This window comes from Xyrauchen texanus, chromosome 30 (assembly GCF_025860055.1).
Source record: "Xyrauchen texanus isolate HMW12.3.18 chromosome 30, RBS_HiC_50CHRs, whole genome shotgun sequence".
Lineage (NCBI taxonomy): Eukaryota > Metazoa > Chordata > Actinopteri > Cypriniformes > Catostomidae > Xyrauchen > Xyrauchen texanus.
Window position 1 is genome coordinate 36,782,984 of NC_068305.1, and position 25,563 is coordinate 36,808,546.

Consider the following 25,563-nt stretch of genomic DNA (forward strand, 5'->3'; position numbering starts at 1 on the left):
AAGGCGAAATTTGGGAACAAAAGAGGTGGACATCCATCCATTTACACATATCTATACATTTATCCATCTCCAAGAGGCCAAAGTGAGAGCTCGCTAACCGGCTGGCGAAGAGAATAAGGAGCCGGTGTCTCTCTCTTCCTTACAGAGCTGTTGTGTTCGTCCAAGTTTGGGTTGTTCCTCTGAGACGACCGCGTCCGGCCCAAGACGAAGGGTCTGGAGGCCTTGTGCTCCGAGCTCTTTCTAGTGTTAACCATAATTGCTGTTGTCCCTGTTGATAGACGGGTTCTGTCCTGTAGCTCTTGTCAGTTGCCTTCGTTTTGACTGTATCTCAGCTAGTAGAGTGCCAAGGCGCCATTTCTCTTTCTCTCTCTCTCCCTCTACTGTCAGCCAGCAGAAACTCTCCGGCGAACCACTTCCGCTACAGACGAGTGTGTGAGCGCGCTTGAAAGAAGTTGGCGCCACGGGAATTTGAAAATAAATGTTAAATTGTTCACGCGGTATTGCTAAAGTGAATTTCGAATTGCTCTGGTTCTAAAGGTTTTCGTGTCTGTCGTCTTTGGGAATATTTTCACGGTTACACTGTCAACTCCAATGGATACGGACGATATAAAATAAAAAACTATTATTTTATCAAATTTCCATTGTTAAAATGTCTGTCTTTATACACTTTGGTTAACTCACAAAGGGTACCCAAATTAATATGATATTACTTAGGTATTTGAGCATGTAAACAGGATAATATTATATTTTTGAAAATGGTAAAACCATGGAATTCCTTTAAGTACCATGTAAACACAATGGTACATTAAAGGAATAGTTCACCCAAACATAAACATTATTTTCTCACCCTGGTACCATTCCAGATGTGTACAGTATGACTTTCTTTGTTCTGCTGTGCACAAATAAAGATTTTAGAAGAATATCTTGGCTCTGTAGGTCCAGAATGTGAAATGCCAAAAACACATGAAGAATGTGAAAGTGGGGATTTGTTGTAAAAAAAATTAAAAAAGGACTTAAATATTGATCCGTTTCTCACCCACACCTATTATATCACTTCTAAAGACATGGATTTAACCACTGGAGTTGGATGGATTACTTGCATGCAAAAAATGTTACCCGTTCACTTGCATCGTATGGACTACAGAGCTGAAATATTCTTCTAAACATTTTCATGTGTGTTCAGCTGATGAAAGAAAGTCATACACATCTAGGATGACATGAGGATAGGTAAATGATGAGAGAATTTTAATTTTTGGGTCATCCATTACCATTAATTGCCATTAATGGTAATTATTAAATTCCTATAAAAGTTCCATATACAATCTGATACCATCATGCCCAAATATATTTATTAGCACTTTTTGTATTATTTTATTTCATTACATTTTATCTAATTAATTATTTTATATTCCAGATGTTCTATTGGTGCATGCAGAGTGTTACTATTGTTATGCTAATGCATACAAAATATAAAGTCACATTTCCAAGATGGAAATATGAAGAATGTTCTTTTTATTGTTTGGCTATATTTGCATTTGTGGTAGGAATTTGCTTAAATACATTTATTTCAGTAAGTAATATGCTTTATTAATATGCTTTTTTATCCCACATAGAAATATGCTCAAATCGTTGTTCTCATATCAAATGACATGTGTATAGAACACGTATTTAAAATCATTACAACAGAGAATGTCAAGAAATTAATTTGATTACCATTTTTAAATTAACAAGCTCTGGCTTCTATAAACACTCTCATCATCTCCAATTGGTCGGTCAGACAGACAGTCACGCCCCAAAGTCGTACTATTAGTTGACAGCCTCATCAACGTATTCAGATTGGCTCAAATCCATGGGCTACATGTTATGTTTTTTTTTTTCTTTTTTTTTCTAAGCATATGACGGTCAATCACAAAGACAAGTGTAATTTCTCAGGTTTCAGTGGTTTCTTTCAGTACTAGGTGCATCATACATTCATTGCATTAATAAATCCCTTACAACTTTAAAGGGATAGTTCACCCAAAAATGAAAATTCTCTCATCATTTACTCACCTTCATGCCATCCCAGATGTGGATGACTTTTTTCTTCAATATTTAGGTCCTTTTTTTATACTATAAATCCTCCTTCCTTCCCAGTAGTTGGCGATATGCATGAAGAATGTGAATCACAAAAAACGAAAGAAGAAGAATGTGAAAGTTAAAGTGGAGATTTATCGTTTAGGAGCTTTAAGGTTCTGGTCACCATTCACTTGCATTGATTGGACCTGCAGAGCTGAGATATTCTTCTAAAAATCACATACACATCTGGGACGGCATGAGGGTGAATAAATAATGAGAGAATTTTCATTTTTGGTTGTACTATCTTTAATGTGTATGGAATGTTTGTATATCTGTACTGCTGAGCTCACATCTGTTACTACCCCTTTACCCCAAAACACACCAGCATTATTTTATGTTTGGGTAATGTAATTGAATGTGTTCAGTTTTTCCTTTTACAAACACTGCCGTCGTGCAATTTGTCAGAAAAACAGATAGCTTCGCCCTTTACTCGCACTATTGGTTGACAGCCACGTCCACGTTTTTTGATTGGCAAACATGCACGGGGTACTCAGTTATTTGTTATTTATTTACTTATGCTGTTTACAAAGCCTATAGCTGTCAGTCCCAAAGACAAGTGTTGGACACATATTTCAGTGATATCTGTCAGTAGGTACATGACTGTTTGTGTATATGTATTGCTTTGCTCACATCTGTCACTACTACCCCTTTTCTCCAAAACAAACACACACACACACACACACACACACACACACACACACACACACACACACACACACACACACACACACACACACACACACACACACACACACAATAATTATTTAATGTTTGGTTAATCTAATTGATTGTGTTCAGTTTATCCAACTCACTATACTCATATTATAGAAAGATATAGTACTAGATGGAAAGGTAACACCATAGCCAGATCATTTTGGTCTGAGTGACATCATAGCAACATATGCACAACTATTACGACAGACAACGGTGACGTCACATGAATGGTGGGCTTGTGTAGCGAAAGGAGCGGCATGACACTGTCAGAAACAGTTATACGACACCATTGAAGCTTTGTACTGGTAACGATCTACAGTTTCATGATCGGAATTATTATTATCTTGGCTCCAGTTGCGATGTGTTATGCTTATAGCGCTTGTTTACTGTCATAGATCTTCACAGTGCGCTTGCGTGGTCTCCATACTCTCCTTACGTAATTTTGGCGAAATTTTCATTTAGCGATTTTTACCTGTTTTAGTCCAGTGAATATGAATTTGGACCTTGATTACATGCCGAAAGTATGCATTCGGATGGGATTTGAATTCGGATTATGCTCTTCAGACATTTCATTGAATAAACTTAAAAATAATGTTTAAAGAAAATTGGGTTAAAAATAAAATAGTCACCTTGATGTCGTCAGTTACAATTGTCAGGGTATCATGACGTCATTACCCACTGTTGGTAATGTGGTGATGGTGATGGCATGTTTCATGGTATTTTTGTAGCTACAATGCCATGGCACATAAACATGTCATAGTTTATTACCATGTTATTACCACATAGTACAATCATTTTTCCAAGGTACTGGTACAGTATGTTGTTGTTGTTGTTGCTAAAAGCGGGAGTATAGTTTTTATTTCGTTTTCAATAATTATTCCTTTATTTTATTTCCAGTATATTTTAATCATTATTCCATAGTATCAAATAGCTAGCTACACGCACATTTGATATCAGTAGAATATTGGTTCATTTTAGGCAATGAAAACAATTTTGCACAGATTTACTTGGCAGGTATTGAAGCAGAAATGTTTGGGCAAGTTCAGGTCTTTCTGCACCTGTCAATCACACTGTGAAAGTCCTGTAGGAGCTCTATGAATGATTGAAGAAGCACTGATGCAGTGGTTACTTGGAGCTGTGCCATCCATCATAACTTATATATGCCTGCATATTATGTTTTTGTTGCAAGATGGATAACAGAAAGCGCCATGATGAAAGATATTGATTCAAGAGAGAGAGTTCAGGATGGCACATGGTAAGCCTTGAAACATTAATATACAAGTACCATTATTAGGGGTAATTGGAGTAATCTAAAATGATGTGCTCATTACTGCCTTCATGATCTTTATAGGTGTGCAGGGGCACAGAATGATGAGGAGGAGGAAGATGAGGAGGCGAGCCCTATTAGAGCCAGTTTCTCAATCGAGGACTTGCTAGATGAGGTGGAGAAGATCAGCAGTGTTGCCAGTAGCAGCAAAAAGGTCAGACAATTCATGAAAACTTCTTGTGTGCAGTTGTATTTAATGAATCCACTGTGCAATCTCCTCCGGACTGGGTGGGTGCAAGTGTGCAACCTGAATGCTGCAATAATTTTTTTAACCCTGTGTTACGTTTTAATGCTTAAATGGATAGTTCGCCCAAAAATTAAAATTCTCTCATTAATTGCTCACACTTATGATATCCCAAGTGTGTATGACTTTCTTTCTGCACCAGAACACATGTGAAGAATATGAAAAGATAATTTCATTACATATTTTTCTGAGTTTTATGACACAACCATTTTGGTGTTTCTACACTAGAGGGCACACAATACAATTTTTGCCAGTGAGAAATACATGAACTGGGTTTGAATGTTATTTTAGACTGTGATGAAATTGAAAGAACAGTAAATCACAGAATGTTATTCCTGTACCCACATTGTCATCTCATGTACCCCAGTTTGGGAAATACTGCAATAAAGGAATGAATAAAGGATAACAGAATGTGTGACTTTATGCAAACTAACAAAAACAGACAGTGAGTAGGGAGCTGATTATGCATAATAGATTTGCATATCATCATGGGAACATTTACTGAACCAATCATTTAAAAAAAATTATAATAATACGTCATCGATACAGGCAGATAAGTCTGATTTAAAACAAGCAGCCTTACAGAATTAAAAACATAATTACGTGAAACATATTAAGGACATAATTGAAATAAGAAATAATGATTGCATGTAAAAGCACAGTATCGCCTACCTTTCCAAGTGTATTTTTCAAATTCTCCACAATGTACATAATATATTGTTATTGGGGAAGAAAAGAATAACAGTTAACTTATTTTACTTTTATAGACATGCAAAATTATGAACAATGTGGCAGAAATCCAAACTAAACGTTCTTAATTTAAAGTCTGTGTTTTTCGCCCCGCTTCTGTTGCAAGAGTGTGCATATAATCTGAGACGAAACACATTGGGTATTAGTCATTATAATTTATTATTACATTTCGTATTTTGATGCATTAATATTGATACATTTTACAGCCCTTCTTACTGTTATTAAGCGTAAAAAAACCTCATTTAATTTGAGTGCACAAGCTTTCATTTTGGGTGACATTTGCACACCCTGGAACACTGTCGGAAGGGCATGTCAGCAAAAGAGCAGGGGCTGGAGCCCATAGAGCCACCCTCTCCCCAAGTGCCTGATATCAACATTGATTTTGTATTTCTATACACTTATACGTATGTGCTATTTAAAGTAAACATAACTAAGAGCTCAACTACATCCCAGGAACAATGGAAGAGTAACCTTTGAGCAATGAAATTAAGTATGATAACTTAACTGAAATGAAAGGTATACACAATTAATAGTGCATCAATTTGTTTTTGCTAAACATGTGTTTTTAAAGTGTGCTTTTTGGCAGATCTGTTTGTCCCTTTTGCAGGTGGAGATTGTAGTGAGACTATGGAAAAATGGCTTCACAGTAAATTATGAAGATTTACGCAGTTACTATCTGGAGGAAAACCAAAAATTCTTGGACGCCATTAAGAGAGGGTGAATACTGTCAAAGTCACTGTAGCAGTATTATAGCATTCATATTCCAGTGCATAGATTAAATGAAATGAGAGCAAACGTTGTAAATTCTTGCTTGTGTCAAAGTATTATCATGAAACATTTTTTTTAAATCTGTCCTTTTCTTTGTGTATTGTTGATGAATCTAAAATCCTCTGTTTCAAGGGAGCTGCCGCTGGAATTAGAAGAAAGAGCCGAAGATGAAGAACTAGAAGTCAATGTAGAGGACATGAAAGATGAAGTTTATGTCCCAAAGAAGAAGGCCTTCCACCCGTTTACAGGCAGAGGTTACAGACTAGGAAGGTAGTACATCCTTACCTATCATTTTTTTAATTGGACGATTTGAAGATGGTCTTTGTGATGAGATGACTGACATAGGTATATGTTTAGTGTCACAAGTCAGGAATAAAGTCGCAAATGTGGAGATAGCAATAAATGGGATTTATTGATAAACACAGGCAAACTGAGAAAACAGTCAAATAATCCATGCACAGGCTGCAGTGGGAGAGTGAAGATGATGTAGTGGGTAACACAGTCCAGTAATCACCACATTCAGACATGGCGGCCCAAGGGGAGATGGGTTGGTTGTTGGTGGCCACTGGGGAAGGGACTGACTATAGTCTATATCTTTATGCTTTAAGGCAATTTACAGTATATGCTGGTGTACTCCATTGACAAAGCATTGACAAAATTTGTTTTCAGAAGATATGAAGCACTTATTATCTGCAGTCTCTCTCTTTCGGCTAAACAGACCCACAAAAATGTATGACTCACAACTTACTGCATTCATTGTGTCAAATCAAATGCTTTTTAGAGCAAGAATGCACCCTCCCCCACATCTAATCAGTGCATCTGGCAGTTCTAACTGCCACTCATCATGACTTTGCTGGGCACTTCGAAGGGAGCACTATCCATCCTCTAGGTTTGGTAGGCTCTAGGTAGGCTCTAGAAACAGATTCTTCAATAAGAATCACCTAAAAAGTGAGTTTTAAATGACAGTTATCCCCTTTCAGCGCACTGGAACTCTCACAGTGGAGGTAAATTGTCTTTGTAGGGAATAAGGCATAGGGATGATCACTTCTGAATAGAATTTATACACGCTAGTGGCATCTTAGATTTTGAATGGGAATGAAAATGAGGCTGTGAGGGATAGACTTACCATCTGTTCAATGGCATGAACGGTATAAAGCTGTATAAAGCTCCTAGATCACATCTGATTTTCCACAACTCATGTTGTCTGGAGGTCTTTGTATACTGAATGTTCTTGGACAGGTATTTTATCAATGTTTTGTCCACGGAACGATCTAAATACACTTTAATTTGCAGTAAAGCCCATTGAAGAGACTGTAAGTCTATCCCTCACAGCCTCATTGACATTCCCATTAAAAATCAAAGATGGCGCTAACGTGAATAAGATCAATAGGAGAAATCTGAACTAATGATCTTTATATATATTTATATAAATTATATAGTTCATTATAATATATATATATATATATATATATATATATATATATATATATATATATATATATATATATATATATATACTGTTAAAAAGTTGACGAAAAATCAGCAGTGACTTACTGACAACAAATAGTCAGCAAGCTGCTGTATTCCAAACCTGTAAAACTATCTACAGTAGTTTACAGCATAATGTATAATGATTTACAGTATGTGCTGTACTGTAACATTAATTACAGTAGTTGTTTGTATGACGTATATTAAAATACAGTACATTAGCTGTACTGTAAAAATTATTACGGTAATTGTTGTATGTTGTATATTAAATTGCATTGTCTATACCGTAGAACTAACCACAGTAAGCACAGTTTTAGCTTTCAGAGTTAGATTAACTAACTTCTATCTATAACAAGTAAAACAAAATGAATTAAACAATTGACGCCTTTTTGCAAACAGAACAATTATTACACAAACACAACTCAAATATCACATAAATGTTACTCATAAAGGTAAATTAGGACTACACATAAAAGTCCATTCAACAACTTCCATATTAAGTTCACCAGATGTCCAACTGACTGAAAGAACACTCTCCAATTCTTATCCTGTCCAAACCTAGAGAACAAAATACAAAAAATCAATTCATATCATGTAACTTCAGTCTTGTTTTTATATCAACATAGCATTTAAACTACAAGGGTGAGAATACACTCTCAACAACCAAGGTTGTGCATCATTCAGAAAGGACTGAGATAGAAGTTACTTACATACTTATTGAATAAAATTCAGATTAAATCATTTACACGTGTTATATTTATACATGACATAACTTTATTTTAGATGGACGGATCAAATAAAGTGGCTGGTATAACTAAATAAAAAAATGTGGCGTTTCGCATGTTCGACCGGTGTATATTCCTCAACATTTGTAATTTGTTTACTTAGTACTTCAAAACGTAATTGTAAGCGCTTACCTCAATTCTAAACAGAATAGCCATTATAACTAATGCTAATATCTGTTTGAGAACGTAAACATTATCTTGATTCATGTTTAAAAAAATTTATAAACTGCTAAAAGATGTTTTGTGCGATTTTTGGTGCTCACCGGGTTCAGTCGGAAAGAGATCACTTTGCTTCTTGTCCTCTCAAGGCCGAAGTGACGAGGAGTCGAGTGCAGGCTCAATGGTCATAAGTTGCCAGATGCATTTATATACAGTTCTACTTTTTGTGCAATTGTATGACTAAATCCAATGCAGAGAAGAAATCTGGGTTTCGTAATACCACAAATGTCCTCTCTAAATTGTGTATGTGCAGGTTTGAGACTGGGCCAGTACTCATGCAGTTTAACAGTAAATTACAGTAATTATTTTCCCGCTCATTTATTCCTGAAGAATACAGCTCAGTTTGACAGTAATTGCAGTTGGAAATGCATCAATAATACTGTCAAAAGAACAATAATAATTTACAGTTATATAAAGATTAGTGTGTATATATATATATATATATATATATATATATATATATATATATATATATATATATATATATATATATAGCTTAAAAAGAATATGAACTTGTTTTCTTTGCATTATTCAAGGTCTGAAAACAATGCATCTTTTTTGTTATTTTGACCAGTTGTCATTTTCTGCAAATAAATGCTCTAAATTACAATATTTTTAATTGGAATTTGGGAGAAATGTTGTCAGTACTTTATAGAATACAACAAAAATGTTCATTTTACTCAAATACATACCTATAAATAGTAAATGCAGAGAAACGGATAACTTTGCAGAGGTCTCTTAATTTTTCTCAGAGCTGGACATCTATATATATTTTACCATGGTCATTCTTTTGAAATTAAAATATATTTTTAAAGTGATTTTCTCTTTTTATTTATTTATTTATTTTTTTTTTTTTATAAGTATTTTTATTAGAATTTTACATTTTACAAAAGAGCGAAAGAAAACAAAATACATTTCGAAAATGTATACAACTCAATGAATGATAATATCAGCAGAAACAACAATATGAATAATTATTAATATCATCCACCATTAATAACGATAATATATAAATAAAATAGAAAATAAAATAATTCAAAGAAATAATAATAAAAAAAATAAATAAATAAATACAAAAATAATAAAAAGGGATAAATAAAAAAAATAAGAGCAACCAGGGCATATGCAGTTTCAGTAAGGGAGCACAAGCAAAAATTCAGTAGAGGGCAGAGCAGGCGTTACTGATCAGAGTCAGTATTAAACTGTGTAAGATGATCCAGAAATGGTTGCCATATATTGTAAAATTTATCAAAGTTACTCATAATTCCATAACGCACTCTCTCCATGTGGAGTATTCCAGTGAGGTGAGTCAACCAGGTCTTGAACTGAGGAACAGGAACTGATTTCCAGAGTCTTAGAATGATGCTCTTAGCAATAATCATTCCATAAATAATAGTGCTTTGTCAGAGACATTATGGTCTGACAAAGAAGCAGAATATCCAAATAATGCAATCTCTGGATCAGGTTTAAACACAAAACCATACATGTCAGAGAACCACTTAAATATGTTACACCAAAACTCGTAAAGCTTAGGGCATGTCCAAAAGGCATGGGTAAGAGAGCCCTCTGCAGATTTATACCGATCACATGAAGGAGAAACTGTGGGGAAAATTCTATGTAATTTAGATTTTGAATAGTGCAGTGATTTTCTCTTTTTAATAAACTCGAGTCACGATTTAATGACAGACAGATAAACATCATCTGGGGTTGATTCACTCTACTAAAAATCAACCAATGTGACATTTATTGTTATAATAGGTTTTTCTGGTGTTTGATATTACTTTAATCTATAGAAGTTGCAAAATTATATATTTTTTATAATTGTTATGGACACTTTCCTACACCCCTCGGGACGTAAGAATAATAATCTTTTTAATTTGTTAATAAAAGGAAAATAAATAAATAAATAATTTGAATGGTTCTTTAAATGGTTAATTTTTTATATGACTTTATAAGTGTTTAATACAGAAAATGTCAATATTCTAAATGTACTGTGTATTAGATGGCTATCTCGAATGATGTTAACAGAGTAAACAAATGATACAAAATAGTGGAATACATTAAATGTGCACATCTAAGAGTGTCTTTGGGGCAGAGCCCCCCTATGATCGAAATCCTAGAATCGCCCCTGTGTTTAATGCTGCCATTTTTTTAAGGTTTGTACAGCACAAGCAAGTTTTTCTTTATTTGTATTTTTTTATATTTTTATTGTGATTGAAAACATTGATATATGGTTTACTTGCTTGTTTCTCATTCATATGCATTGATATGCACAACGGCTCGAGCCTCATCAAAAGCAAAGACTGCTTTGCGCTTTGTTTGTTTGTGGGCTGGTTATGTAGAAACAGATCATCTTTCGGTCCTAAAGTCACTGAGAAAATCCCCGGGTGAACAAAGACTCTCTCTGGCATCAGAAGCACCAGGTGTGTGTGTGTGTGTGTGTGTGTGTGTGTGTGTGTGTGTGTGTGTGTGTGTGTGTGTGTTTTTGCCGAGTGCTACAATGTAAGCTAAATTCTATTGGCTATTTTTTTAAAAGGCACGGGCTGTTCGAACATTCCCACTCAAGCTTCGTGTTTTAGTAGGAAAGACGTCAACATGCCAAAGAAACTTTTTTTCAAGGCACTTAAGTGGGCAAACTTTTGGGATTCTGTCTCAGTTCCACACATCCACTAGGTGTCCTTGCAACTCTTCCGATGTGTGATGTGATAATAACTGTAAATTTATTGAGGATTATCCAGATGTTAATGTTTATTAGATAACCCTCAAATCCCATATAAAATCCTCTGACACACATAAAATCAGTGCATCAGTTTAAAGTGACAAACACCTAGTTTTGTGTAATACAGCTGCCTTTTGAAATGTATGAATTGTTGAACTCATGTCTTCGGCAGTGTGGCCCCACGAGCTGAAGTAACCTCCCTTCAGATCTGGCTGGCCGACGGTCGCCGTCTTGTACAGAGGTTTAATTTATCCCATCGGTGAGGATCTTTAGGGTACTGGATGGGTGGATGGTTGGTGGGTGGGTGGATGGGTGGATGGATGGATGGATGGGTGATGGGTGGATGGATGGATGAATGGATTGATGGATGGGTGGGTGTGTGTATGAATGGGTGGGTGGGTTTATTGGAGATTTAAAAAGATTAAATCATGATTACATAAATAATATACAAACTATTTTATTTTTTTTTTAAATCTACCTGATCCCCAATTAATTTTTTACAGTGTAGGCATCATTTTAAGCTAAATTTAAATAAAATAAAATAATATTTTTCTCTCTTTTGGAAGCAGGAAAACTATGAACATTGAAATTCTTCTATGGTAAGAATTAAGAGGAGAAATTTCTTTAATTTATTTTAGTGGATATTATCAGAATTTGGAGGGCATGGAAACAGTTCATTGATATGTCTAAATGTGTAGATTGCATTGACCGAACTGGCCCATGCATGTTATAATTCTATAATTTTGAAATCCTAAACTTAAAAGCTTTTATATTATTCTAATTCATCATCTATGTAATATGAGCTCGCAAGGTAAAATGGAAGAATCATAAGCCGTCACTTTGTTGGAGATCAAATCAGATTACATTGGATTTAAAGCGTGCGTCACAACATGTAAGGATTGCAGGCATGTGACTTTAACATGATTGCTGAGTGCTTCCAAAGCTCCCAGTGAAGATGCATTCATGTTGGGTTTTATGTAATTGTTCCAGGATCAGCGATGTACAGGATTTTGTGGAGCAGGCCCAGAGAACAAATGCTCCGTTCATCCTGACTACATCCCTGCCATTCCGCGAGCTAAGAGATGAGGGCCAGAGTTTGGAGGGAGCCGACCTGTCTAATGCTGTCATCGTTCAAAGGCCGATCAACTCACAAGCTCCGTTTGGTCACTCCTGACTGTTTCTGCTTGAACCAGAGACTCAAATCTACTGGTTCCATCAACCTTTGGGCAACATTTCACAAACCTGATTCTTCAATTAGGGGAACTTTTCTGTCCCCTAGGATCATTTTAAATAAAAAGAAAATGCTAAAAAAGTCTAGTTTGGAAGGATAGGTTATAATGGTTTTAAACTTTAAAGGAATGTTCAGGGTTCAATACAAGTTAAGCTCAATCAACAGCATTTGAAGCATAATGAATGCATTAAGACATTTGCAATGGAAGTAAATGGGATGGTCCATTAACATTAAAATACAAATTGTTTCAAAAGTATAGCCACATGATGTAAACATTGTATGTGCTAACTTGATTTAAGTGTCTTATAATCATGTACAGGGTTCACAGGTATTGTATTGTCATGGCAACAAAGTAGCAATATTGGATATAACATTACTCTGATGATGTAAGCAAGCAACTTTATCACACTAAAACCATATGAGCATGTATAATGTTTACATTACGTCTTTTGGCTATACTTTTGAAAATGTTTGTTTTAATGTTTATGGACTGGCCCAATTCACTTCCATTAATTTGATAAAAAATGTAAATAAAATTTTAAAGTATTTTGGTAGAAATCAGCATTATGCCTCAGATGTTGCTGTTGTTACTAATTTTCCCCCAAACATTGTTTATCAACAATTTTAATAGGTTTTTTCACCATCATACATTTGTTATACACTATTTATGTGTATAATGATTTTATTTGAATATATCTAAATAAAAATCACACTATTTAAGTTGTCAAACGTGCCCTTAATTGAAGAATCACCCATTTACATCCCAAATTGACAGAGCCCGCCCCCTTCATTCTTCTGATTTTCTTGGTTCTTATGACTATAAATGGCCACTCTTTACAAGTGTCAATACACATAGCTTTAACACTTGAATCCATCATAGTAAATGAATGAAAGAAGATTACTCTTATCTCAGAGCTGGATACCTTGGCCTTTTCTGATCCAATGCAGTATGCGCAAGCCAAGTCTATAACCTTCACGACTGTTAATGTTTACATATAGATCCATAAAGATGTTAGTTTACCATGATGCTTAATTCTGTTTTTTGTTGTGCACTTATGCAACAACCTTTTGTAGTCCATGCTGTAATATCATGATGTGAACTGATAAGTTATAAATGTCAAATATTTTATGCACTTTGCATATGACAGAGGGCTTTTGTTGACAGACTCTTGCAATAAAAATACAGAAGATGGGAAGATTAATTTTCTGATTTTAAGGGGGGTGAATTGGGTTTGAATATGTCATAATGCACAAGCTGACAAGTACAAATATTAGGGGTAAATCTAGACTTTCCGACCCATATCCAGTCTTTTGGATCGTTCTTCACAAGGAATGACCAATTATGTCTTTTAAATATTTTATAAGGGAGACGCTTATGGGGAGATGGTTAGTCTTTAGCCTAGTCTAGTTGTAGGTTAGTGTATGTGATCTTATAATGTTTTAAAAGAAAGATGAATGTCTAGGTTTGCCCAGAAGATTTGTCATTAATTAAATCATATCATAAGTTGTCTTTAAACCACTTTCTACTGCCAATCTCACATCGCATTTATCACAGTATAATCAATAAACCATGCAAGACATGAATGGAATTATTATTCTAACCCCCACCATTGCTCCCAATAAAACTCCTGTGTTATAAACGCCCTGTCTATTTCCACGCATTGTTTATCATTACAAGCAATTCTAGCCATGTTTACTTATAATGGCAACCATATGGTTGATTTCCTGGTTGGCAGACAGAATGTTAAGAATTTTTTAGGTTACTTAAAGGTTGAAATAACTGTTTTGACCACATTGTGATCAGAAATTTTAAGTTACATTTTTTAATTAATGAAATATAAATATGTAGAAAAAAAAGTGGGTATAAAACAGGCTACATTCTAAGTGTTATACAGTTCACACTGTTTATATTAAAACAGAGTTATGGTCTTATTATTAGTGAGGTTATAAATGAATGTCAGTAGTTTTTTGTATTTTGAAGAAGAAAACAATACCTCTTATTTTTGTTTAATTCTCGTGGATGCTCATATAACCTCTCGCTGTCTAACAAAACATAATTATTTTATGCATTATGTTTTTGCTATGGAAGTCTTATGCTTAAAGGGACAGTTCACCCAAATATTTAAAGTTTGTCGTTCAAAACCAGTATGACTTTCTCATATGTCTTTCTTCCATCCAATACAAAATTACACTCTTAGTCACCATTCACTTTCAATGTATGGGGAAAAAAATGCAATGAAATTGAACGGTGACTGTGGCCAACATTTTGCCCAACATCTCCTTTTCTGTCCATGGAAGAAAGAAAGTAATATGGGTTTGGAACCACATAAAGGTGAGTAAATGATGACAGAATTGTTTATTATTTTTTTTTTTTTTTGGGGTGAACTAATCCTTTAAAACATCTGAAACACACACTTAAAATTGTCCTGATGTTTTTTCCTCTCTAACTTTAGATACAAAAAAATAGGAGACATCATCCTTTTGTATCTTGAAGAGGACACTGTGGGCTTTTATGTCAAACCAGCAATAACAAGGATAGGCTTGCAATGTGACAAAACCATATTTTTTTTAATTAATTTTCAGGAAAATAATATGTATTAAAATAATACATATACATATATATATATATATATATATATACACACACACACACTGTATATAAATTAATATATTAAGTCATATTTTATTTTTATATTTTATTTCATTTATTTATATAATTATTATATTTTAGTTATTTATTTTCCGTTCATTTAAATATTATTTTAAAGTTTCAGGAGTTCCGAAAATTACAACACAATAGCTAATCAGTTTGTTGACTTTGATGGGACAATGCTCTGTAAATCCGTTGGCCACCTGTAGGGGGTGCGCATGAGTGTTTGTGATTACAGACAATCCGTTGCTGCAGTGTGTGTGTGTGTGTGTGTGTGTGTGTGTGTGTGTGTGTGTGTGTGTGCGTGTGTGTGTGTGTGTGTGTGTGTGTGTGTGTGTGTGTGTGTGTGTGTGTGTGTGTGTGTTGGATTCAGTTCAGTTCATCCGCTGCTGCAGCTGCGGACCTTACACCATCACTAAGGTCAGATATACTCTATATTTCTCATATTTATTATCTATATTAATCTCCTTTAATAATTTAATTAATGAAATCAAGCAAGCATGTCACTGACATGGCATTGCAGCTATTAAGATCTAGTATATTGAGATATTGGCTATTTTATGCGCTATATCATTAGTGTGCCATCATCAGACCCCTAGAAAAAATACTCTGGCGGTACAATGGGATAGTTATGGTGTAAGATGCTATACTATGTTTCTGAATTACATTTTATACAAAAATACCTAGGTATTTAAATGGTACTCCAGGGTACTACAAATAATACCATAGTATTTACGTGGCACAATTGCCCAAAACATGGTAAAAACATGGTAATATTTGATCATTTGTGTACATGCATTTAATACTGTATTAACTGAAAAATAAAAATCATTATAATTAACATCCTTCAATTTACTTTGTAAATGTGTTTATTTAGTGGTTTAGTCCGTGTGTTTTTTTTATGTGACAAAAAAGGTATGTTGGTTAGCAGGTTCAGGTAAGGGGCTTGTTTTGGTGGAGTGAGCCATCTGATTGGCTTATATCTGTGATTGACAGCTGTGAAGCATCTGTATCTAACCCTGCCCTTCCTTTCACTGGTGCAGTATGTGAATGGCAGCAGGAACAGCTTAGCCAGCTCTGACAATCCCAAGAGTACAGCTGCTGTCTCTGTACCCTTCACACCGGGTGACATGTCCAAGGGGGAGAAAGCACCGGTTACATCAGGGGATAAACTCATGATGAAGCACCCTGATCCTGCTTTCACCAAAGTACCACCACAGGTAAGGTGATGTGATGCCTATTTTCTGTCCTATGTTTACTGTACCTTGAAGTTTTGCTGTATATTGCAATATGTTTTTAATTCTGTAATTGAACAGTCTTTAGTTTGGATGATAATAAAGCAAAATACCCCTTTTACTAGTTTTAGAAATAGTTTTAATAGTTCACCCAAAAATAACAGTTCTGTCATAATTTACTCATCCTCATGTTGTTCCAAATCCAAATTACTTTCTTCCACAGAACACAAAAAGAGGGATTTATAGTAGAATGTCCAAGCTGCTCTTTTCCATATAATGAAAATGAATGAAGTCTGGGCCTGTCAAGCGAATTAAAAAAAAAAAAAAAAGCACTTTTAAAGTATCATAAAAATTAGTCTATGCTAATTGTGTGCTATATATTCATATATATTCATTATATATAAAAGTGTCTTTTGGAAAACAGTGGCAAGGATGTGTTTAAAATAAGAAAGTTATATGGGTTTGGAACGTCACAAGGGTGAGTATATAATGGCAGAATATTTGTTTTTGGGGAAGTGAAACAACCTAAGTTCATGTGGTAACACCTAAATTACCTGGTGTAACTTTTTACAATGTGTTCTCAGTTAACACTTTGTTGATGTACACTCAGTTGGGGGTGACAGGTGCTGATATACACATATTTGTTGTACAGTTTTTCTTTTCTTTTTTTTTTTTTATGAATCTTTTCTTAACCTTTCTACATCTGTATAGCTATATGAAAGCATGTGGAATGGCATGTTTTAATTAGCATATGGAATGCTTGCTTGCATGTATGCTTCTCAAACACACATGCCCAAAGGCTGTTTAGGCATTGCAATGATAGGCAAAAAGTGAAAGCCAAAAGTATATAGTTGCAAAGACACAAACTGTATTTTTAAGTTGTATATTACAAAAACACATTTGAGTTGAAATGCTTGCACCAGTTATTTGACTAAACAAACCCACCTATTTGTCAGAATTACATTCCTTTGATATGCCACAGAATGATAGTGGGTTAGAAATAGACAGATTTACATAGAAAGAATTAGCATTGAAAGTAAAAGGGAAAGAATCAGAGCAACTGTGTATGAAAAGCTTTTCACTGTCAAAATGACAAGCTGTTCATACCCAGATCCATTTGTTTTGATCATCTTGTGTTCCACATAGAAGCTTAATCCCTATAGAATATGAATGAATGTTTTTCTCTAGAACTGCTAGATTATTCAGTTACTCAGACTGAGAGGTTGGTTGCATGCTCTTTGACAAATAATGTAGTTGATGTAAATTAACATAAAGGGCATTACCAATGTTTTCTTTTTCCCCCCAGTTAAAAAAAATATCATCTTCATAACAATTTGAGTGAAAAGTTGAATTGGAAAATTACCATTAATTTCAAAATCTCTAGTATTGGGTATGACCCTCTTTTGCTTTAAAGGGTTTGTTCACCCAAAAATGCACATTCTCTCATCATTGGCTCACCCTTATGCATCCCAGATGTGTATGACTTACTTTCTTCTGTAGAATATCTCAGAAGAATATCTCAGCTCTGTATTACAATGCAAGTGAACGGTGGACAGATCTTTGAAGGTGCAAAACGCACGTAAAGGCTTCATAAAAGTAATCCAGTGGTTAAATCCATGTCTTCTGAAGAGATATGATAGGTGTGGTGAAAAACATATCAATATTTAAGTCCTTTTTTACTAGAAGAAGTATGTGAGTCTCCACTTTCACATTCTTCTTCTTTTGTATTTGCCGATACGCATTCTTCATTCAGATCGCCACCTATTGGACAGGAAGGAGAATTTATAGTAAAAAAGGGCTTACTCTGTTTCTTCTGGAACTCACTGTAAATAGACTGCAAGAAATGAATTAATTCCATCAAAAATGTACATTTTAATCAAGATATTGTACACGTTGTACCACTAGATCTGGAAACAAGGTGACCTTCAGCTGTGGAAACAAATGTCAGGGATGAGCCGTCATGTGAAATGAAAGTCAGGTCTGTGCTGTGTTGTTCTTCTGCGGTGACCCTCGGGTTGAGTAATAGGGGAAAATGGTAGCTGTGTGTCAATAATGTATGGAAAATACACTAATGGAGCTCTTGTTCACACACATTCTGTCACGAACAGAGAAAGAGGGAGTCTCTCAGTTGAGGGTTTACAATTCCACTTACAATGGAAGTGAATGGGACCCATTTTTGGAGGATTTATGGGCAGAAATTTGAAGTTTATAATTGAATAAAAGCACTTTAATCAATTCTTCGGTTCAATCTTGTGTATTGTTTGAGCTGTAAAGTTGTTTAAACTGTCCTTTTTTTATGGTCGCTTTGAGGATTCGGTGGTGATGCGTCGTCATGGCTAACAAAGTAAAATTGTAAAACGGATATCATTGTACACAGAAAAAGTTTTATGCATTACAGAGGACAGAATTACAGATTGGCCCCATTCACTTCCATTGTAAGTGACTCACTGTAACCTAGATTCTTGCTTTTTTCTTTTTTAAAGAAAGGAGGGATGAGTCAAAATACATGTTTGTGGTAATCAACATTATGACACAAATACTGTCGATTGAGCTTAGCTTGTATTGAACCTGGAATATTGCTTTAAGAATGCATCACAGAACATTTGCCTAAACAATCCTGAAAGAAATGTCTCCACACTGACCAGTTTAGGTTTTGAGGGCGTGATGTTGTTTTTCGCACTCTCTGCACAAAAAGCAATCACATTCAGATTAGAGGTGCAAGTCCAGGGTGAATTTGACCTTGCAAGTGTAATGATAAAATGCGTTTTCAAATCCCGCTGGTTATAAACCCTTAAACCCCTTATTATGTCATCCAGTTTCATCCTCACACAAACATACAATTTTAAGATCTGCTTAGAGCTGCAACTGTGAAGCAATAGTCTATGCACAAATAGGTTTAATGCAACTGAAGTGGGGAAATGTTGAATTCTATTAGGTGAATATCACAAATGTGGCATATTGCTCCCAAAATCAAAGGAAATAAATAAGATATTATATTTTGTCTATTTATATAAGTCTATTGTATTGTGACATTATTTTAAAAACAATTCAACACATTATCCATGTGATTCTCATTACTGTAATGTGAAATATATCAGTCTCATTAATGTACCAAAAAAAAAAGACAAATTAGTTAAAGGAATAGTTCACCCAAATATGACAATTCTCTCATCATTTACTCACCCTCATGCCATCCCAGATGTGTATGACTTTCTTGAATAATAGTGAGAGAATTTTCATTTTTGGGTGAACTAGCCCTTTAAATTGTGAAGTATTACATAGTGTTTGTTGTATTGCCTTAAATGTATTCAGAATTTCTTGGTAAAATAAATAAATAATTTTGTGTAGAGAGGATGGTTTCTGTACTATATCACACAATATAAAAAGTGCAACAAATAGTACCACGATGTATAAAAGTTTACCATTCAAAAATGATATCTTTTGTTTTGCATAATAGGAATGAGAATGAGATTTTTCTGAACAATTTAGAAGGAAAATATGCATATTTGTCAAAAATAATATTAATGAATGCTCCTAAAGTAGGCTTCACTTTCTTAATGTAGAACGTACTGTTGTTTTTCCACTCTTTGGATTTTGGGGTGAAATGTGACCTGAACATGTTCTTGACGTTCTTTGTGAGATTCCCCTAAATACAGGTAAAGCATGTTTTATATATACCATCCAGAGGATTGCTGTTATTGATTATTTACAATATCAGAGTATCGCTCCATCCGAATATCCATACTTTCCTACATCCCATACAGTATGCCAAGAATAGTATGCCAATGTATTATGTCAGAATCCTCCATTTTCAATCAAGAAATACCCAGATGACCCACTATAAGTGATATACAGTGTTTATATATATATATATATATATATATATATATATATATATATATATATATATATATAGCTCTGGAAAAGATTAAGATACCATTGCAAAATTATCATTTTCTCTGGATTTGCTTTTTATAAATATGTGTCTGAGTAAAATTAAAATTTTTGTTTTATTCTATATAGTACTGACAACATATCTCCCAAATTCCAAATAAAAGTATTGTAATTTAGAGCATTTATTTGCAGAAAATGACAACTGGTCAAAATAAAAAAAAAGATGCAGTGTTTTCAGACCTCAAATAAAGTAAAGAAAACAAGTTCATAATAATTTTTAAACAACACAATACTAATGTTTTAACTTAGTTCAGAAATCACTATTTGGTGGAATAACCCGGATTTTCAATACAGCTTTCATGTGTCTTGACATGCTCTCTACCAGTCTTTCACACTGCGGACGGGTGACCTTATGCCTCTCATGGTGCAAAAATTCAAGCAGCTCGGCTTTGTTTGATGGCTTGTGGCATCCATCTTCCTCTTGATCACATTCCAGAGGTTTTCAATGGGGTTCAGGTCTGGAGATTGGGCTGGTCATGACAGGGTCTTGATCCGGTGGTCCTCCATCCACACCTTGATTGACCTGGCTGTGTGGCATGGACATTGTCCTGCTTGAAAAACAATCCTCAGAGTTGGGGAACATTGTCAGAGCAGAAGGATGCAAGTTTTATTCCAGGATAGTCTTGCACGTGGCTTGATTCATGTGTCCTTCACAAAGATGAATCTTCCCGATTCCAGCCTCGCTGAAGCACCCCCAGATCATCACGATCCTCCACCAAATTTCAAAGTGGGTGCGAGACACTGTGGCTTGAAAGCATCTCCGGGTCTCCGTCTAACCATCAGATGACCAGGTGGGGGATCGGTGATGATCTGGGTGTGCCCCATTTCAAAAGAGCCCAAGCCCTATAGTCTATGTTAAATTATGGTCACTAGATATTACCCGGGACTATTTTTCAATGTATGTCTATGAGAATGTTTTTTATTTGTTTGCTTTTTTGGTTTTATTAGCCCCCAGATAGAAATACTATGTCGTAAATGCTTTGAAAACTATTAGTACATCTTTTATCAACAGGCCGCAGAATTTGAGATATCATTCATGTCTGCTGGACAAATGGTGCAGAATGAGTTACCAAGTCTAATATTTAGAATTAGAAGTTAGTTCACATCTCTTACCTTTAGTATAAGTAATAGTGATGCTTGCCTTTAAGGGAAATCACTCTAAATGCCTGGTTCATTTTAGACTGTAGTATCAAATCCTCTTACTTTCCCTCTTTAGAGGAATAATTGTAGTTCAAAGAGGCAGCAAGATTTAGATGACTGTAAATTGACTTGGGCATACTCTCTAAATGAATCTTTTCATTTTCTTGCCTCGGTTATCAGAATAATTCGATTGCAACATCCTAATTGTGATTTCAGAAGCCATTCATCTTTTTTTTCATCCTGGCAAAGTTGAGAATGACAGAGAGAAAATCAGTGGCTTAATTATAGGGTCTTTTGAAGAGTGATCATGCCCTCTGTGGTGGTTTTCTTGCGAGGGGACCGAGAGTGCAAGTTGACGTGGAGACGCCAAACACTGGCTTTGATTGAGTGGATGAATGAGTTTGCTACTCGAAGGCGGAGTGTTCGAGATTTCAGTAGTATTTTCAACCCCAAATGTGTATCAGAATGTTTCCAAGATCTCTGGAGGAGAGTTCATGAAAATATGGCTTGCCAAACGGTGGTTAGACTTCCCTTTAATGTGTTAAAAGGATCTCCCTTGCGTCCTCTATACTCCCACACCACACATATGTGGGCACACACACATACACACCCTCAAAAGCACACATTTACTCTGCCTTATCCACAGAGCTTTCCAAAGGGTGAGTATGTTTTTTAAAGTGCAAAAGGCTTTACATCTCAAACCACTCAAAACACACACATGCACACATATTTTCTTTATTCATTACAAGTCACTTGCTACACCCATAATGTGTCCATTGTGTCATCATTGAGTCACATGTGTCACTTGTAAGCTATAGTTCCCCTCAAAATGGAATATTCTGTCATCTTCTCATCCTCAGTTTGCTCCAAACCTTCCTTTCTTCCTTTCTGTCTTTCTTTCTTTCTTTCTTTCATTCATTCATGGAAAGCTATTCTCCGTTTATTGAAAGTGAATGGGGACTGGGGGAGTTTAGCTCCTAAAATATCAAAAAGCACCATAACATTATCATCAATGTCAAGGATCTAGGAAGAAATTACTCAGTAGCAAGGCTGGGAAAGTGACAAATCTTTAATAATGATAAATGTGCTGGGGGGCTGGATAGCTCAGCAAGTAAAGATGCTGACTACCACACCTGGAGTCGCAAGTTCGAATCCAGGGCATACTGAGTGATTCCAGTCAGGCTTCCTAAGCAACCAATTAGCCTGGTCGCTCGGTGGTGCGCGTGGTGAGTTGTGTGTGGATCCTGTGGATAATAGTGTGACCGAATTGTAAAGTCAGGTAATATCAGAAGACAATACAAACAATAACAAATGAAACAAGTGTATATTCACAAAAGGGTAAAGGGGAACAGGTTAACCTAACAAGACAATCAAGGGCCAACAAGTGGGTGTGGCCGGGGAGCAAAAGTGAGGGAGGAGCACATGGCACGCAACAACAACAAACCATGTGCCCAGACAGAGACAGGTTAACCAAAAACACAGAACAAAAACAACAGGACTGTCAGGGCAGAATCCTGACAATGAATGTTGTCGACTTGATGACTTATGCTCTGTATTATAAGTGTTCTGATGGCATACAATAGCATTTTGTAAGGAACAGACTGAAATTAAAGTTGTTATTCACTGAAAATCTGTGCTATAGCTCTCAAATTTCAAATACATTTTTTCTAGTTCTTAAAAAAACATCTGTGTAGCGCTTTAAAGGTTCACTCAGTCATTTTTTGAAGTATGTTGAAGTGGCTTACATTGGCTCACACTGACACCTAGTGGCTTGGATGTTGCATCATTCAAACACAGTAGGCATCAAGGCAATGGGAGAAAGGTGCCATCCATTGTTCCTGGCATCTACTGCCTCCCAGAAACAAACTATGCCACCTTTGTATAATGGGCACTTTTCAGGTACCTACATTATTAATTGAATCCATGAATGAAAGTGTCCAATAACAGGGCAGTTACTGAGATTAAGAGAGTCTTTTTCGACTGGTCATGTGATGATATCAAGGCAGCCCCCATGAGGTCTCCCTGCTTCATTTAGAATAAAATTGTTTTTATAAGGTTACTGATATGACTGAACTCTTCATCTCACATGAGTGGTGATGATTTTATGCATAAGTCTCAAAATTACTATTCATTTCTTTAAAAGTAAAACAATTGAGGGTAAAAATGACTGAGTGCACCTTTCGAGAACCCACAAACCACTATGCTGATCTGCAGAACCTATAATAATTAACTTAGAACCTAGAACCCTTATTGCTTAAATATAGCATCAATAAATTATTAATAACATATTTGCATTTTATTTGCCTAGGAACTATATAACAAACTCTATAATTAACTCCATAGAGATGAACCTATAAAAACCTTAAAGGAATATTCTGGCGTCAATACAAGTTAAACCCAATCGACAGCATTTGTGGCATAATGTTGATAGCAAATAAAATGAATTTCGACTAATTCCTCCTTTCTTTTTTTCTCCCCCTTTCTCCCTAATTTGGAATGCCCAATTCCCAATGCGCTCTAAGTCCTCGTGGTGGTGTAGTGAATCGCCTCCATCGGGGTGGCGGAGGACGAATCTCAGTTGGCTCCACGTCTGAGACCGTCAATCCGCGCATCTTATCAATCTTATTGTTGAGCGCATTACCGCAGAGACATGTAGAGGCTTCACGCTGTTCTCCATTGCACCCACGCACAACTCACCATGCGCCCCACCGAGAGCGAGAACCACACATTATAGCGACCACGAGGAGGTTACCCCATGTGACTACCTTCCCTAGCAACCGAGCCGATTTGGTTGCTTAGGAGACCCTTCTGGAGTCACTCAGCACACCCTGGATTCGAACTCGTGACTCCAGGTGTGGTAGTCAGAGTCAATACTCGCTGAGCTACCCAGGCCCCTTCATTCCTACTTTCTTAAAAAAAAGGTTGAGGTTACACTGAGGCACTTACAATGGAAGTGAATGGGGCCAATTTTTGGAGGGTTTCAAAGCAGAAATATGAAGCTTATAATAGTATTAAAGCATTTAAATTAATTCTACTATAAAAATGGCATGTATTATTTGAGCTGTAAAGCTGTAAATTTGTTCAAATTGTTGTTTTTTCAGTCGTTTTCAGGTTTTAGGGTTTACAGCATTACGTTACATTTTCATCATGGAAACGAAGTTGTAAAATTGGATATAACTTTACACAGAAAAGTTTAATATCACACTAAAATCATGTTTACAGGCAAATAGTTTACGTATTGTGGCTATCCTTTTGAAACAGTGAGTATTTTGGCATTTACGGATTGGCCCCATTCACTTCCATAAGTGCCCCAGATTTGTACTTTTTTTAAAGAAAAGGAGGAGCCAGTCAAAATGTATTTTTGTGGTAATCAACATTATGCCACAAATGTTGTCCATTAAGATGAACTTGTATTGAACCTGGAATATTCCCTTAAGAACCTAAGGTGCCTCAAACCATTCAACATGTGGTCAAATCTCCCCTCACTCACTGCAGTGGGTGCATCTAGATTACATTTTACTCTAAGGTCATGGTCCCTTCACCACCCACATGCTTTTAGAAGAAACTATGAACTTTGAGCACAAAGTCATATGCCTTGATTTTCACCCAGAATTATCATTGAAGAACAATAAAAATAACTCAGCCTGGGGAAGTTCTTGCAACCTTAATCAAGCACTCACTAACTGCAACAATTCAAGATATATTAGACTGAATAAAAAAATACAACTCTCACATTTTCAGGAAACTGCTGTTTGTGTCAGCTACCAATCAAGAGCGTAGAACACATTTTACCATGTTTAAATCCATTGATCAGAATTCCACAAACGTCCCCCAAATTCAGTGCAGAAAAGTCACCAGATTCTGTCTGGTCATTATTATATCTCAATGAACAGTGTTGAATCTTATATTCTGACCCCAAATCTTTTTCCAGACTCATCTGGATCAGAAACTCACCGTATGTAGCAAACTATGTTTTGCGATCGGAGGAGCTCCAAATCAGGTCGCTGGGAGTGCAACCGCATTCTTTCTTCAGATATATCTTCTCGACATTGCGCAGGTGAGATCTCATTGTGCTATAATAAAATATTTAGTCACATAATGCCAGAGGATATGATCTTAGTAGATATTATTAATCATAGAAGAACACCCTCGATCAGCTATTTGATTAATGAACTAAAACAGGTCATGCATTTTCAAGAAATCTTGTACTTCTAGTCTTCTAAC

At 35.6% G+C, this 25,563-nt stretch overlaps 3 protein-coding genes across 5 annotated transcripts in view; 2 read left to right on the forward strand and 1 right to left on the reverse strand.

Moving 5' to 3' along the window:
• Window positions 1-355, reverse strand: part of atad2b (ATPase family AAA domain containing 2B) — a 108,397-nt gene extending 108,042 nt beyond the window's left edge. Inside the window, exon 1 of one of the 2 annotated variants that reach the window (XM_052098964.1) lies at window positions 144-355. In XM_052098964.1, the coding sequence (XP_051954924.1) occupies window positions 144-254 (111 nt within the window). In that variant the 5' untranslated portion in view covers window positions 255-355. Of the gene's footprint in view, window positions 1-98 lie in introns of both variants that reach the window. The other variant, XM_052098963.1, reaches the window with a different exon arrangement.
• Window positions 356-3,034: 2,679 nt separating this feature from the next.
• Window positions 3,035-13,980, forward strand: LOC127624279 (UBX domain-containing protein 2A-like). Of its 2 annotated transcripts, XM_052099022.1 has the most exons (7): window positions 3,035-3,134; window positions 4,019-4,084; window positions 4,181-4,310; window positions 5,758-5,867; window positions 6,051-6,188; window positions 11,302-11,388; window positions 12,120-13,980. In XM_052099022.1, the coding sequence occupies exons 2-7, from the start codon at window positions 4,038-4,040 to the stop codon at window positions 12,301-12,303; spliced, it is 696 nt and encodes a 231-aa protein (XP_051954982.1). In that variant the 5' UTR covers window positions 3,035-3,134; window positions 4,019-4,037; the 3' UTR covers window positions 12,304-13,980. The 2 variants fall into 2 exon arrangements, with proteins under 2 accessions (XP_051954982.1, XP_051954983.1); XM_052099023.1 differs by lacking the exon at window positions 11,302-11,388.
• A 1,346-nt stretch (window positions 13,981-15,326) lies between these two features.
• Window positions 15,327-25,563, forward strand: part of LOC127624218 (sphingosine-1-phosphate transporter MFSD2B-like) — a 34,631-nt gene continuing 24,394 nt past the window's right edge. The window contains exons 1-3 of the mRNA XM_052098940.1: window positions 15,327-15,430; window positions 16,054-16,230; window positions 25,271-25,396. Coding sequence (XP_051954900.1) covers window positions 16,141-16,230; window positions 25,271-25,396 — 216 coding nt within the window. The 5' untranslated portion in view covers window positions 15,327-15,430; window positions 16,054-16,140. The remainder of the gene's footprint in view (window positions 15,431-16,053; window positions 16,231-25,270; window positions 25,397-25,563) is intronic.

What these genes read in the sequence shown, in the direction of transcription:
- LOC127624279 (XM_052099022.1), top strand. Translation starts at nt 4,038, where the DNA reads ATGATGAAAGATATTGATTCAAGAGAGAGAGTTCAGGATGGCACATG. An exon ending in AGAGTTCAGGATGGCACATG is followed by an intron (nt 4,085 to 4,180) that starts GTAAGCCTTGAA and finishes TGATCTTTATAG; the next exon opens with GTGTGCAGGGGCACAGAATG. An exon ending in AGGTTTAATTTATCCCATCG is followed by an intron (nt 11,389 to 12,119) that starts GTGAGGATCTTT and finishes TAATTGTTCCAG; the next exon opens with GATCAGCGATGTACAGGATT.